Here is a 16,950-nt window from a genome sequence, read left to right as displayed (position 1 = left end):
CAAAAAATAAAATCAATAAAAGACCTACAACACCTATGTTAGGCCTACAGTATATCTAAAATAGATTTTTCATCTCTACATATAGGTCTCCTGATTTAAACCTGATCGAACTTGAAAACATTTATCCGTAACGATACAATAATAATCGCTTTGTTTCTTTTTTATTTTGGAGATGATTTTGTTCGTTTCAAATAACGATTGTAATCTGAAAGGGAAAAAGGCCATTCCTGAACATGGGTTGAGACATTCTTACTAATTTGTAAATAAAGCCAGTTTGTTATTAAGAATGATGTATTTCTGTTTTTAGAGGGAGAGAACAAAAGCCTATTTTTTGGTAAAGTGTAATTCCCCCATTGTATTTACCCAAGTTGTCTCTTAACTCCAGGATCACCGACAGTTTTTCTTGTTGTTGCCTGATGCAGGACTCTAGTACCAGAAAAGAGAGACTCAGACTGAAAACGCCTCTATTAATTGCCACAGTTTAGCCTACTGATAGATCAGCGTTCTAACTCCCCCTTGTGATCGTGTGGTGCAATGACAGAATGACACCATCTACCACGAACGGTCGCAGCATAAGCTCGTAGCTTTTAATTGAGGAACCACTGTAGGGCTATAGATTAACTATGAGCACCGGGGCAAACTAACACAGCAGTTGATTCGTTTGGCTCTTCCTCCCGAGCAGAGTTGGTGTTTCCTCTCACAGCTGTGTGGTAGTGTTGGTGTTGCCTCTCACATCTGTGTGGTAGTGTTGGGGGTTGTCTCTCACAGCTGGTAGTGTTGGTGTTGCCTTTCACAGCTGTGTGGTGGTGTTGGGGTAGCCTCTCACAGCTATGTGGGAGTGTTGGTGTAGCCTCTCAGCTGTGTGGGAGTGTTGGTGCAGCCTCTCACAGCTGTGTGGTAGTGTTGGCTGTTGCCTCTCGCAGCTGCGCTGGGCGTGTCACCCGCTTCTAGTCACTGGGGACACGAAACATACAATTAGAGCATGTACTGGTCAACAATTGGAGTAATACTCACACACCAGAAATAAGCACTTTCCTTTAGTAATTCAATAGAGAAAGTTTAACTCTTGGCAGCCTGGCTCAGTTTTCAGTGGCTGCTTGCTAGGCTGTCTCGATCTTACTCAAGCAAGAAGATTTAAATAAGAGGATACTTTTTTGTCTGTATAATTTACCCCTTAAATGCTAGTATGATAAGTATGCTTTGTTCATTTTGGTATGTAAAGTGTTTTTTCTTTTATTATTTCTTCACCAGTGCCGCAACCTCCTGGTGAGATCCAGTTCTCGTCACTGACGTCAGACTCTGTGTCTCTGAACTGGGGTTCTCCTGAGGGTCTGACCGGACCACAGAAGTTCAGAGTAACCTGGGAACGTGAAGGAGAAAAGCGCAAACTAAGAGTGAAAGATCTGCATAAAGTTGAAATAAGTGGACTTAAACCTGGTGAAAAGTACAAGTTCAACGTTTCCACAGAAGGAGAAGATGGAAAACAAAGCAGATGTGTCTCTGCATCTATATTCACAGGTAGAGTAACTGGTGTTTATTATCTAGACTGTTGTTTCTAGAGATGTTACTGGTGTTTATTATCTAGACTGTTGTTTCTAGAGATGTTACTGGTGTTTATTATCTAGACTGTTGTTTCTAGAGATGTTACTGGTGTTTGTTATCTAGACTGTTGTTTCTAGAGATGTTACTGGTGTTTATTATCTAGACTGTTGTTTCTAGAGATGTTACTGGTGTTTGTTATCTAGACTGTTGTTTCTAGAGATGGTACTGGTGTTTATTATCTAGACTGTTGTTTCTAGAGATGTTACTGGTGTTTGTTATCTAGACTGTTGTTTATAGAGATGTTACTGGTGTTTATTATCTAGACTGTTGTTTCTAGAGATGTTACTGGTGTTTATTATATAGACTGTTGTTTTTAGAGATGTTACTGGTGTTTATTATCTAGACTGTTGTTTCTAGAGATGTTACTGGTGTTTATTATCTAGACTGTTGTTTCTAGAGATGTTACTGGTGTTTATTTTCTAGACTGTTGTTTATAGAGATTGTACTGGTGTTTATTATCTAGACTGTTGTTTATAGAGATGGTACTGGTGTTTATTATCTAGACTGTTGTTTCTAGAGATGTTACTGGTGTTTATTATCTATACTGTTGTTTCTAGAGATGTTACTGGTGTTTATTTTCTAGACTGTTGTTTATAGAGATGTTACTGGTGTTTTCTTTCATATTTCCATCCTCTTTACTCAAACAAATCCTATTTTCATCTTAGTGGTCCAAGCCCCTATGGACTTAACAATAGAAAAGTTGCAAACCACCTCCCTGGACCTTTGCTGGTCCAAGGCTCAAGGAATGGAGGGAATCCCACAACACTTCCTCATATCCTACTGCAGCCCAGGAACAGAAACTCAGGCAGCCTACACTGAGAACTGCTACAAGACACTCTCTGACCTACGACCTGGTAGTCAGTACACCATCAGTGTCTCAACTGTGCTGAACAATGGGGAAGAGAGTGAACCTGTCTCTACAGCTATTTACACTAGTAAGTAATCTACCTTATTATGGCAGTTCATCTGTGTCACGACCGTTGAATAAATAATTGGACCAATTCGCAGCATGAGTAGAGTTGCACATTTTAATAATAGTGAAACTTTAAAATAAAATAAAAACAAAGATATAACAATCGTGAAATACATAGCGCACATAGGCACTCATACAAAACAATATCCCACATCGCAGGTGTGAAAAAGGACACACTAAGTATGATCCCCAATAAGAGGTAACGATTATCAGCTACCTCCAATTGGGAACCATACACACACACCAACATAGAAATAAAATAACAAGAAACCCCCTAGTCATGCTCTGACCTAAAACCCCATAGAGAACCCTGAGGGCTCTCTCTGCTCAGGGCGTGACAATCTGTGCACCAGTAAATAGAAAATACATATTTGTTGCAACGGACATCGGACATCCATCATACTGTATACACTGAATGTACAAGACAATATGAACATTATGCTTTTCCATGACATGGACTGACTAGGTGAATCCGGGTGAAAGCTACACTATATATACAAAAGTATTTGAATACCCCTTCAAATTAGTGGATTCGACTATTTCAGCCACACCTGTTGCTGACGGGTGCACACAGCCATGCAATCTCCATAGACAAACATTGGTGGTAGAATGGCCTTACTGAAGAGCACAGTGACTTTCAATGTGGCACTGTCATAGGATGGCACCTTTCCAACAAGTCAGATCGTTAAATTTCTGCCCTGCTAGAGCTGCCTCGGTCAACTGTAAGTGCTGTTGTTGTAAATTGGAAAGATCTAGGAGCAATAATGGTTCAGCCGCGAAGTGGTAGGCCACACAAGCTCACAGAACGGAACCGCAGAGTGCTGAAGCACGTAAAAATCGTCTGTCCTCGATTGCAACACTCACTACCGAGTTCCAAACTGCCTCTGGAAGCAACTTCAGCACAATAACTATTAGTCGGGATCTTCATAAAATGGGTTTCCATGGCTGAGCAGCCGCACACAAGCCTAAGATCACCATGCTCAATGCCAAGCGTCGGCTGAAGTGGTATAAAGCTCGCCGCCATTGGACTCTATCAGTCTGACGGACAAATCTGGGTTTGGCGGGTGCCAGGAGAACTCGAACTTCGAACTACCTGCCCGAATGCATAGTGCATAGTGCAGTTTGGTGGAGGAGGAATACTGTTTTTCATGGTTCGGGCTTGGTGCCTTAGTTCCAGTGAAGGGAAATCTAACACAGCAGCATACAATGACATTCTAGACGATTCTGTGCTTCCAACTATTTGGCAACAGTTCGGGGAAGGCCCTTTCCTGTTTCAGCATGACAATGTCCCCTGGCACATAGCGAGGTCCATACAGAAACAGAGCAAATTACCGATTGGCATCCGTTATCCACCTGGGATGGCCCCTGTCGGCAGGCCACTGGCCGGTGTTCGGACGGACGGTTCCTCCCGCCCCATGTGGATTCGCCTCTATCGGTGGAGCCCTTTTCGGGGACGGTTTACCCCGTATAAGGAAAGCCTCATACCGACTCACTTCATTTCTGGGGGGCGGAATTGGACAAATATAAACTAGACTGAACCTTTTTCCTGAAGAGAAATTGTGTGCTTGTTTCAACTGTCCAAAAAGTATTTTTATGGCAGTCTAAGAAGTTGTAAAATTGTAATTGTTAGAGTCTAGTGTTACTAAATGTAGGCTAGTGTGATAGTAGTAGTGTTTAGAATTGTAATTGTTAGAGCCTAGTGTTACTAAATGTAGGCTAGTGTGATAGAAGTAGTGTTTAGAATTGTAATTGTTAGAGCCTAGTGTTATTAAATGTAGGCTAGTGTGAAAGTAGTAGTGAGTAGTGACTCTAAGTAGTAGTAGTGTAACGGTTTTCTTTATGAGAAGGAGAGTCGGACCAAAATGCGGCGTGTAGATTACGATCCATGTTTATTGTGACTATAGCAACACGAATCTAAATACAAACAGTGCAAAATAATAAACGTAATGAAAACCGAAACAGCCTAAACTGGTGCAAACTAACACTAAGGACAATCACCCACAAACACACAGTGAAACCCAGGCTACCTAAATATGGTTCCCAATCAGAGACAATGACTAACACCTGCCTCTGATTGAGAACCATATCAGGCCAGACATAGAAATAGACAAACAAGACATCCAACATAGAATGCCCACCCAGTTCACGTCCTGACCAACACTAAAACAAGGAAAACACACACGAACGATGGTCAGAACGTGACAAGTAGGATATTCTCCTTTGGTGGAATAGTAACAGTAGAATGGAAGTCAGCAGGGCTACAAATGATCAGCTACTATTAACTATACTAAACCCGTCCTCTAGTTATCCCTGCCCCAGTAGGGCTGAATGTGTACTTAGTGGACACCACATCAGCTGCTGTTAGCTGGAACCAGCCACCAGGATTGGACCAAACCCAACATCATTACCAGATCTCCTACCGCTGTCCAGGGACAGAACCACACATCGCTACCACATCTTCACACAGCATCACTCTCTCTGACCTGCAAGGTGGTACTCAGTACTCTGTCACTGTCTGTACTGTGCTGGAAAATGGAAGTAAAAGTCTACTGGTGTCAACAACCTTCACCACAGGTAAGGAATTACTCTACTTAGCTATTATGCCTGGTGTTAAATTAATTGTTTTTATCTGAAGTCATGGTTGATTCTATTCCTGTGAGTAGAATCAGGCTACCTAAATATGGTAATTAACAGGCTGACATTACCTTTAGCTACAGATTATCTCTCCACCATGCATTTCCATCTCCTCTCTCTCTCCTTCATTACTTTCTTGAGTGTGCAGTGAGGGGGGCTGTCAACAGTTTAGTGAAATAATTTTCGATGTAAAAATGTTACTATCGTTGTTCCCGAACAGGTTACACTTGGCTTTCGATGTTGTGGACTCCAGTCCCTTTCCGCCTGCCTTTTATAGGCCAGCAGTCAGGTAGGCTACCACCAACAACATGTCATCAATTCATCCACAAATAATGTTGCATCTAAGCATAGTCAGTCTACAATTCTATGGAAACAATGGGCATATTAAATCACTTTGATCTGTAGCCCTGACAATAATATATTTTCCCTTAGTACTTCCTGCTCCAGACCAGCTGACTGTTGACTCAGTGGACACCACATCAGCTGCTGTTAGCTGGAACCAGCCACCAGGATTGGACCAAACCCAACATCATTACCAGATCTCCTACCACTGTCCAGGGACAGAACCACACATCACTACCACATCTACACACAGCATCACTCTCTCTGACCTGCAAGGTGGTACTCAGTACTCTGTCACTGTCTGCACTGTGCTGGAAAATGGAATGCAAAGTCAACTGGTTTCAACAACCCTCACCACAGGTAAGAAAGTACACTACTTAAGTATTATGTCTGGTGTCAAAGTTTATTACACTCTAACTACTGTAGTTATCAAAGTGTCTCTAATGTAAATGAACTAATCATAACTGATGTGTCAGCATGGGATGTAAAGGTTCAGTATCTTCCTTGATGAGAAATATATATCTCATAATGGAGTTTCATGCTGAAATCAAAAACGTTTTAATGATATCTGAGAGATTGCCAAGAGTGTGCAAAGCTGTCATCAAGGCAAAGGGTGGCTACTTTGAAGAATCTGAAATATATTTTCATTTGTTGACCACTTTGTTGGTTACTACATGGTTCATATGTGTTATTTCATAGTTTTGATGTCTTCACTACTATTCTACGATGTAAAAAATAGTAAAAATAAATAAAAAGCCTTGACTGAGTAAGTGTGTCCAAAACTATTGACGGGTGCATTAAGAAAGTATTCCGACCCCTTGACTTTTTCCACATTTTGTTACATTACAGCCTTATTCTTAAAATATTTTTTTTCTCATCAATCTACACACAATACACCATAATGACAAAGCAAAAACAGGTTTAAATATCACATTTACATAAGTATTCAGACCCTTTACTCAGTACTTTGTTGAGTAAGTAAGCATTTCACTGTAACGTCTACACCTGTTGTATTCGGGGCATGTGACTAATAAAATCTGATCTGATTTGATTCAATTTGAAGCACATTTGGCAGCAATTACAGCCTTGAGTCTTCTTGGGTATGACGCTACAAGCTTGGCACACCTGTATTTGGGGAGTTTCTCCCATTCTTCTCTGCAGATTCTCTCAAGCTGTGTCAGGTTGGATGGGGAGTGTCGCTGCACAGCTATTTTCAAGTCTCTCCAGAGATGTTTGATTGGGTTCAAGTCCGAGCTCTGGCTGGGCCACTCAAGGACATTCCCTGAGACTTGTCTCGGAGCCACTCCTGCGCTGTCTTGGCTGTGTGCTTAGGGTCGTTGTCCTTTTGGAAGGTGAACCTTCGCCCCAGTCTGAGCTCCTGAGCGCTCTGGAGCAGGTTTTCATCAAAGATCTCTGTACTTTGCTCCGTTCATCTTTCCCTCGATCCTGACTAGTCTCCTTGTGCCTGTCGCTGAAGAACATCCCCACAGCATGATGCTGCCACCACCATGATTCACCGTAGGGATGGTGCCAGGTTTCCTCCAGACGCGGCGCTTGGCATTCAGGCCAAAGAGTAATCTTGGTTTTATCAGACCAGAGAATCTTGTTTCTCATGGACTGAGAGTCTTTAGTTGCCTTTTGGCAAACTCCTGTCTCGGAGCTCTACGGACAATGCCTTCAACCTCATGGTTTTTTTTCTCTGACATGCACTGTCAACTGTGTAATCTTATATAGACAGGTGTGTGCCTTTCCAAATCATGTCCAATCAATTGAATTTACCACAGGTGGACTCCAATAAAGTTGTAAAAACATCTCAAGGATGATCAATGGAAAGAGGATGCACCTGAGCTCAATTTCAAGTCTCATTGCAAAGGGTCTGAATAGTTATAAGGTATCTGTTTTTAATTTATAATACATTTGCAAAAATTTCTAAAAATGATTTTGCTTTGTCATTATGGAGCATTGTGTGTAGATTGATGTAAAAATGAATTTAATCAATTTTAGAATAAGGCTGTGACAGAATGTGGAAAAGGTCAATGGGTCTGAATACTTTCTGAATGCACTGTATATACATACATACATACATACATACATACATACATAAAATTATATTGGTTGCAAGAAATTTGTATAATTTAAATAGAAAAAACCCTAAGTTTTGAATCCGGCTTCATTTTGTGTATCAGTTCATAAACCATGTACCATGGAATTGGTACATCGCAAATCTCTGTGATAATGCTGCCACCAGTTGGTTGTAATTGGATTTCCATATATTTTTGTTAACTGCATTTATGACCACCAGTCCTATTTATGTAATCATTTACAAAGAGAGTTAAAAAAAAGAGAAGAAAAAAAAGAGCCGTGGCCGGGAGTCCCATAGGACGGCGCCCAGCGTCATTCGGGTTAGGGGAGGGTTTGGGGCTTAACTTGGTTCATCGCTCTCTAGCGACTCCTGTGGCGGGCCAGGTGCCTGCGGGCTGACTCTGGTGTCCCGTTGAACAGTGTTTCTTCCCGACTGGCTGACTTCTGGGTTCTGCTGGCGGATGTTAAGGACCGTGGTTAGGCGGGTCATGTTTCGATGGACGCATGACTCCACCTTCGCCTCTCCCAAGCCTGTTCGGGAGTTGCAAAGATTAACCAAGATCAAAAAAAAATGTGGAGAGGGGGGGTAAAAAAATATTTATTATAATAAATTATACAAATATTTGTTTTATTAATTAGTATATTTGCATTTAACCATACTATTTGTTGTAATATTTGGATTTTCTGGTGGATTAAACTGAAATTGCAACCAGCTTTCTATGGGTTGTTTTAAAATATCAATATTAGAGATATTCTTTTTAAAATAACCAAAAGTGAAGGGTTGTAATCTGAATAAAGGGTAAAAAGCCATTCTTGAACACTGGGTGAGCCATTCTTACTAATCTGGTAGAGTACCAGTTCCTATTTACAGTAAGTACAGCTTTTGTATGACTTAAGCCTTTAGTGAGAGACAAATATTTAATAATTTCTGCCCTCCAGATGTTGGTCTACTGTAGAACGAATAACTTTCCTCCAGTGTGGATGCTCACCCACATTTTATAGTTAGGCTATGTATAATTTGCAGAGGTGGGTAGAGTACTGACAATTTGTACTTAAATAAAAGTACTGTTACTTAGATTGTAATTTACTCAAGTAAAATTAGCCTTAAGAAACTACTCAAGTGTAAAAAAGTATCCGGTCTGAAAACTACTTAAGTACTAGTTACAAATGTAGTTTGGCAAACCAAAAGGACAACAACTTAGTACAATTGATTTGACATTCATTTATTATTAAAGCCTGCCAGAACCATCTTGCAAATGTCACCTAGTACAGGTACTCTCTAACGAAGACTGACATCAAGGAAAGTCCATAGGCTGTACAGTTTCAATTATGGTCATTCAATGTTGACTTAATATCTAGTAATGCACAGTTTCATAAAAAGGTATGTGGTACTCGAGACATTGGAATAATTTTACAATTTCAATAGCATTCATGAAAATGTATTTCACAATATCATTTCCAGCACATATGATGGTGAATGCATGCCAAAAATATTTATACCATGTGTGATTCATTTTTCACTCAGAATGAACAGGTATGTGTTAGAACAGTCAGACAATCAATACTGACATTTCACCATCAATCAATTCCTAGTAAGCAAATCAGACACATTTCACACTAAATCCACACTAAGATAAAGGCTAGAGCTAACACTTTCAAGGACCAGGACACAAATCCAGATGCTTACAAGAAATCCCGCTATGCCCTCCGACGAACCATCAAACAGGCAAAGTGTCAATATAGGACTATAATTGGTTCTTACTACACCGGCTCTGATGATCTTTGGATATGGTAGGGCTTGCAAACTATCACAGATTACAAAGAAAAACCCATCTGCGAGCTGCGCAGTGACACGAGCCAGACGAGCTAAAATCCTTCTATGCTCGCTTCGAGGCAAGCAACACTAAACCAAGCGTGAGCACACCAGCTGTTCTGGACAATTGTGATTACGCTCTCCGTAGCCGATGTCAGTAAGACTTTTAACCAGGTTAACATTCACAAGGCCTCAGGGCCAGACAGATTACCAGGATGCGTAATCAGATCATGCGCTGACCAGCTGGCAAGTGTCTACACTGACATTTTCCAACTCTCCCAGACCCAGACTGTAATACTTACAAGTTTCAAGTAGACAACTATAATCCCGGTGCCCAAGAACGCCAAGATGACCTTCCTAAATGACTACCATGAAATACTTTGAAAGGCTGGTCATGGCTCACATCAACACCATCATCCCAGAAACCCTGGACCCACTCAAATTTGCATACCACCCCAACAGATCCACAGATGACACAATCTATATTGCACTCCACACTGCCCTTTCCCACCTGGACAAAAGGAACACCTATGTGAGGATGCTGTTCATTGACTACAGCTTAGCTGTCAACACCATAGTGCAAGCTCTTCACTAAGCTAAGGATCCTGGAACTGAACACCTCCCTCTTCAACTGGATTTTGGAGTTCCTGATGGGCCGCCCTCAGGTGGTAAGGGTAGGCAACAACACATCTGTCACGCTGACCATAAACATGGGGGACCCTTAGGGGTGCCTGCTTAGTCCCCTCCTGTACTCCGTTCAAGCACGACTGCATGGCCACGCACGACTTCAACACCATTTAGTTTGCCGATGACACAACGGTGTTAGGCCTAATCGCCAACAATGATAAGACAGCCTAAAGGGAGGAGGTCAGAGACCTGGCCGTGTTCTGCCAGGACAACAACCTCTCCCTCAACGTGATTAAGACAAAGGAGATGATTGTGGACTACAGGAAAAAGAGGACAGAGCACGCCCCCATTCTCATCGACAGGGCTGTAGTGAACCAGGTTAAGTTCCTTGTTGTCCACATCACCAACAAACTAGCGGAACCCCTCCACCCCCCCTGCTGGAAAGGCAGCGTGGGAATTTTGTTTTGTTTTGTTGAGAAATATGTAACTTTCACACATTAAAAAGTACAATACAGCAAATGAAAGATACACATCTTGTTAATCTACCCATCGTGTCCGATTTCAAAAATGATTTACAGCGAAAGCACAACATATGATTATGTTAGATCACCACCAAGTCAAAAAAACACAGCTATTTTTCCAGCCAAGACAGGAGTCACAAAAAGCAGAAATAGAGATAAAATGAATCACTAACCTTTGATGATCTTCATCAGATGACACTCATAGGACATCATGTTACACAATACATATATGTTTTGTTCGATTAAGTTAATATTTATATCCAAAAACCTCAGTTGACATTCGCGCCATGTTCAGAAATGCCTCCAAAATATCCGGAGAAATTGCAGAGAGCCACGTCATATAACATAAATACGCATCGTAAACTTTGATGAAAGATACATGTTTTAAATAGAATTAAAGATACAGTTGTTCTTAATGCAACCGCTGTGTCAGATTTCAAAAAAACTTTACGGAAAAAGCAAACCATGCAACAATCTGAGACGCGCTCAGAGATGGAAACAACATTTCTCCGCCATCAATAGAAATATGAAATTACATTATAAATATTATAAATATTCACTTACCTTTGATGATCTTCATCAGAATGCACTCCCAGGAATCCCAGTTCCACAATAAATTGTTGTTTTGATCGATAATGTCCATTATTTATATCCAAGTAGCCGGAACGCAAGTCGCTATCATGTGGAATGCGCGTAACCAGGACTTGGCACTCTGCCAGACCACTGACGCATTTCCCTCTCATCCGGCTCAACATCACAGTAGGAGCTTCATTCAACGTTCTACAGACTGTTGACATCTAGTGGAAGCCGTAGGAAGTGCAAACAGATCCATATCCCACTGGGATTTAAATAGGCGATGAGTTGAAAATCAACCAGCCTCAGAATTCCCACTTCCTGGTTGGATTTTTTCTCAGGTTTTTGCCTGCCATAGGAGTACTGTTATACTCACAGACATCATTCAAACTGTTTTAGAAACTTCAGAGTGTTTTCTATCCAATAGTAATAATAATATGCATATATTAGCATCTGCGACAGAGTAGGAGGCAGTTCACTCTGGGCATGCTATTCATCCAAAAGTGAAAATGCTGCCCCCTATCCCAAAAAAGTTAACAGCTTCTACCCCCAAGCCATAAGGCCCCTGAACAGCTAATCAAATGGCCACCCAGACTATTTGCACTCCCCCCCTTTTACGCTCCTGATACTCTCTGTTTATTATCTATGCTTAGTCACTTTAACTCTATCTACATGCACATATTACCTCAATTACCTCGACTAACCGGTGCCCCAGCACATTGACCCTGTACTGGTACCCTCTGTATATAGCCTTGCTTTTGTTATTTTACTGCTGCTCTTTAATTATTTGTTAATTTTATTTATTTACGTATTTTTTAATCTATTTTTTACTTAACTTAACTTATTTTTCCTAAAACTGCATTGTTGGTTAAGGGCTTGTAAAGTAAGCATTTCACTGTTGTATTCGTGTAACAAATATAATTTGATTTGATTTGATTTTAGCCACCTAGCTAACGTTAGCAACAACTAATTGGAATTTGTAGTATCCTGTTTTGCAAGTTCGTAACATATTGTACTTTTGACAAATTCATGACATTTATGTTTAGCAAATTCGTGACGTGTCATACTAAATGGCTTGTCTCAGATTTACTTCATACGGAATGCTCTGAGACCAGGTTTCAGCTCAGTGCTTTGCATCTCTGTGCGGGATGCGTTCAATTCTTCTGTGCCAGTAACAGCTTAGAGGGAACATTGATCACAATGGATGTGTCAGCATGGGATGTAAAGGTACAGTATCTTCCCTGATGAGAAATATATGATGGTGAATTCCCCAGTTCTCACAATGCAGTTTGGTGCTGAAATGAATTAATAATAATAATAATATCTGAGTTCTTTGTTTCTTCCACTCCTGTGAGTGAATATGTCAAGGACTTGGTCTCTGTCCCAACGTCACACCCAACGTCCCAACGTCACACCTGCCAGATGTAGTACTTTTAAACCCTTTTAACCATTGTGTACAGACTTCTGGGTTGTACCATTGGATTTGTCTATTTCTTCTGCGTCCGTTGGTATCAACTAGTGTTTGTGAGACAAGGGTGGATCACGAAGGATCCTGGGGCCAGGTCTTTTCTCAGAAACGTCTGTTGAGCTACAAAGTATGACACACTATCTATGAAAAGCTGAGACTCTCACGGACATTCACAAGTAACATGTTTTGCTCTATGATGCTCACAAGCTAAACACGAGTTGTTAGAAGGTGAGGAGGTCTTCATAGAAGATCATAGGACATCCCAGGACATAGTGTCTATAATACTCACATAGCTGCTGTCACAAAATCCAAATTCCACACAGTTGTCACTGAAGAATTTGGTATTATTTTCCCATTAAAAAAACAATTTCTGTACAAACAGCATGAATATAAATCCATTTATATCAGGGTTTTTGTTACCACAGACCACATTTATTGTATTGACATTTGTCAACAACACTCATGGATGCAACGGTTTATGGCGGTTTTTTGTGTTCTACTTGTAGCCCAGGTTGTCCTGAAAAGACAATGGTTAAACACTTCATTTTGAGATTAAATATAAGGTCTGGACAAGCAAACAAGTGAATGTCAAGAAATTGAAAAGCCACATTTTACTGGGTTCTCTAGACTGAATGTGTTAAGTTTATCCAAAGTTTAGTGTAAAACACTTGTTATTGTGGAGTAATTATAATTACAGCATTGTTTTATTTGTTTTTTTGCCATGGTGGCAACAATTGAGCAGTGGCATAGTGAAATTGCTAAATGCATATAGAGGAAACCTTTCATTTATTAATTCATGTATTTTCACTTAGTACTTCCTGCTCCAGACCAGCTGACTGTTGACTCATTGGACACCACATCAGCTGCTGTTAGCTGGAGCCAGTCACCAGGATTGGACCAAACCCAACATCAGTACCAGATCTCCTACCACTGTCCAGGGACAGAACCACACATCACTACCACATCTTCACACAGCATCACTCTCTCTGACCTGCAATGTGGTACTCAGTACTCTGTTACTGTCTGCACTGTGCTGGAAAATGGAAAGCAAAGTCAACTGGTGTCAACAACCCTCAAAACAAGTAAGGGATTACATTACCTAAATATTATCTCTGGTGTCAAAGTTTATTAAACCTTAACTAGTTATCAAAAGAACTCTATAAACAAATCATAGTAGATGTGTCAGTATGGGATGTAAAGGTACAATATCTTCCCTGATGAGAAATATATGATGGTAAATTCTCCGGTTCTCACAATGCAGTTTGGTGCTGAAATATTTTTTTTAAAATATATGTAATAATATCTGAGTTCAATGTTTCTTCCACTCCTGTGAATCATTATGTCAAGGACATGGTGTGTTTATCTGCTTGCTTTACCCCAATGAGTCCCATTGTCATACCGGCCTGATTTAGTACTTTTAAACCCTTTCAACCATTGTGTACAGACTTCTGGGTTGTACCATTGGATTTGTCTATTTCTTCTGCGTCCGTTGGTATCAAGTCAAAATCAAATGAAATCAAATTGTATTAGTCACATGCGCCGAATACAACCTTACAACCTTACAGTGAAATGCTTACTTACAAGCCCTTAACCAACAGTGCAGTTTTTTTTTAAACGGATAAGAATAAGAGATAAAATGAACAAGTAATTAAAGAGCAGCAGTAAAAAATAACAATATATACAGGAGGGTGCCGGTACAGAGTCAATGTGCGGGGGCATCGATTAGTTGAGGTAGTATGTACATGTAGGTAGGGTTATTCAAGTGACTATGCATAGATGCCAACAGAGAGTGGCAGTGGTGTGGAGATGGGAGGGGAGGTGTGGGGTGGGGGCAATGCAAATAGTCTGGGGAGCCATTTGACTAGACGTTCAGGAGTCTTATGTCTTAGGGGTAGAAGCTGTTTAGAAGCCTCTTGGACCTAGACTTGGCGCTCCGTTACCTCTTGCCGTGCGGTAGCAGAGAGAACAGTCTGTGACTAGGGTGGCTGGTGTCTTTGACAATTTTTAGGGCCTTCCTCTAACACCGCCTGGTATAGAGGTCCTGGATGGCAGGAAGCTTGGTCCCAGTGATGTACTGGGCCGATTGCACTACCCTCTGTAGTGCCTTGAAGGTCGGAGGCCGAGCAGTTGCCAAACCAGGCAGTGAGGCAACCATGCTCTCAATGGTGTAGTTGTAGAACCTTTTGAGGATCTGAGGACCCATCAACCAGTGTTTGTGAGACAAGGGTGGATCACGAAGGATCCTGGGGCTGGGTCTTTTTTCAGAAACATCTGTTGAGTCCGAATTATTTGAGCTACAAACAATGACACACTATATATGAAAAGCTGAGACTCACGAACATTCACAAGTAACATGTCTTGATCTATGATGCTCACAAGCTAAACAAGAGTTGTTAGTTGGAGAGGAGGTCTTTATAGAAGATCATATGAAATCCCAGAACATAGTGTCTATAATATGTCGTGGAAATTTCCTGTATTTCCAAATCATGAGAGAGCAAACCACACACAAGTCAGAGTTATCATGAAGTCCATCTTTAATTATATATGAGCTTCACCATAGCCCTGTGACTCTCAGATCAATTCAGTGTCTATAAATGAATTCTCTGAGAGTGCTTACATATTGGCAACTGAGATCCTTTATAGCAAAGACGCACATAGCCAGACAGCATTGGCTATAAATGATCGTTCAGTTTGATCTCCTAAACTAGTTTCTTATCTCGTTCTTGGTACCACTTAGAATACAAAACATTACCTCATCCAATGGCATATATCAAATACACCCCCTCCTGGACAAGATCAGAAAAGACAGTGAGCCTCTTAGGTCATATACTAAATCAAGATAAGGGCAACCTCAGAGGGGACATGTAATAGTTACAGACACATTCCCATAAGAAGACAGGCCTGACCTCTCCCCTCTCTGGGGCCCAAGTGACTCAGCCCTAGCAGAGAAGAGATAACTGCAAACTGCCAACAGTATTATACAAAAGAAGACATTCTAATGACAAATATCTCACATAAGCATTATTATATAAATACAACATCCTCCAAACTCCAAATTCCACACAATTGTCACTGAAGAATTTGGTATTATTTTCCCATTAAGCAAACACTTTCTGTACACACAGCATGAATATAAATCCATTTATATCAGGGTTTTTGTTACCACAGACCACATTTATTGTATTGACATGTGTCAACAACACTCATGGATGCAACGGTTTATGTCGTTTTTTTGTGTACTACTTGAAGCCCTGGTTGTCCTGAAAAGACAATGGTTAAACACTTCTTTTTGAGGCTAAATATAAGGGCTGGACATGCAAACAAATGAAGGTAAATGAAATGAAAAGCCACATTTTCCTGGTTTCTCTGGACTGATAGCGTTACGTTTATTCAAAGTTCAGTGTAAAACACTTGTTATTGTGGAGAGAAATTATAATTACTTTGTTTTTTGTTGTTTTATTGCCATGGTGGCAAAAATGTTACAGTGGCAGAGAGAAGTTGCTGAATACATATAGTGGAAACCCTTCATTTATTAAGTAATGTATTTCCCTTAGTACTTCCTGCTCCAGACCAGCTAACTGTTGACTCAGTGGACACCACATCAGCTGCTGTTAGCTGGAACCAGCCACCAGGATTGGACCAAACCCAACATCATTACCAGATCTCCTACCACTGTCCAGGGACAGAACCACACATCACTACCACGTCTTCACACAGCATCACTCTCTCTGACCTGCAATGTGGTACTCAGTACTCTGTCACTGTCTGCACTGTGCTGGAAAATGGAAAGCAAAGTCAACTGGTGTCAACAACCCTCACCACAGGTAAGGGATTACATTACTTAAGTATTAAGATATCTCTGGTGTCAAAGTTTGTTTAAACCTTAACTAGTTATCAAAAGGACTCTATAAATGAATCATAGTAAATGTGTCAGTATGGGATGTAAAGGTACAATATCTTCCCTGATGAGAAATATATGATGGTGAATTCCCCAGTTCTCACGTCGCAGTTTGGTGCTGAAATTAATTATCTTTAAAAATAATAATAATATTATTTAAGTTAATGGTTTCGTCAACTCATGTGAGTCATTATGTCAAGGACCAGGTGTGCCTCTGCTTGCTTTAACCCAGTGAATCCCAACGTCACACCTGCATGATTTAGTACTTTAAACCCTTTTAACCATTGTGTACATCCTTCTAGATTGTACCATTGGATTCGTCTATTTATTCTGCATCCGTTGGTATCAACTATTAGTCTGTGTGATGTAACAATTACATTTCAATCAAATGTATTTATAAAGCCCTTTTTATATCAG

The 16,950-nt window shown here is 40.6% G+C and overlaps 1 protein-coding gene across 1 annotated transcript in view; it reads left to right on the top strand.

Annotated features, from left to right (window-relative positions):
- LOC139375512 (interferon-induced very large GTPase 1-like) overlaps positions 1–16,950 on the top strand; it is a 43,024-nt gene that overhangs the window by 10,354 nt on the left and 15,720 nt on the right. Inside the window, 4 exon segments of the mRNA XM_071117344.1 lie at positions 1,252–1,518; positions 2,268–2,537; positions 5,642–5,911; positions 16,205–16,459. Of these exon segments, the coding sequence (XP_070973445.1) occupies positions 1,252–1,518; positions 2,268–2,537; positions 5,642–5,911; positions 16,205–16,459 (1,062 nt within the window).

The sequence above is a fragment of the Oncorhynchus clarkii genome, chromosome 19 (genome assembly GCF_045791955.1).
Source record: "Oncorhynchus clarkii lewisi isolate Uvic-CL-2024 chromosome 19, UVic_Ocla_1.0, whole genome shotgun sequence".
Classification (NCBI taxonomy): domain Eukaryota; kingdom Metazoa; phylum Chordata; class Actinopteri; order Salmoniformes; family Salmonidae; genus Oncorhynchus; species Oncorhynchus clarkii.
This window is presented reverse-complemented; position numbering and strand designations above follow the sequence as displayed.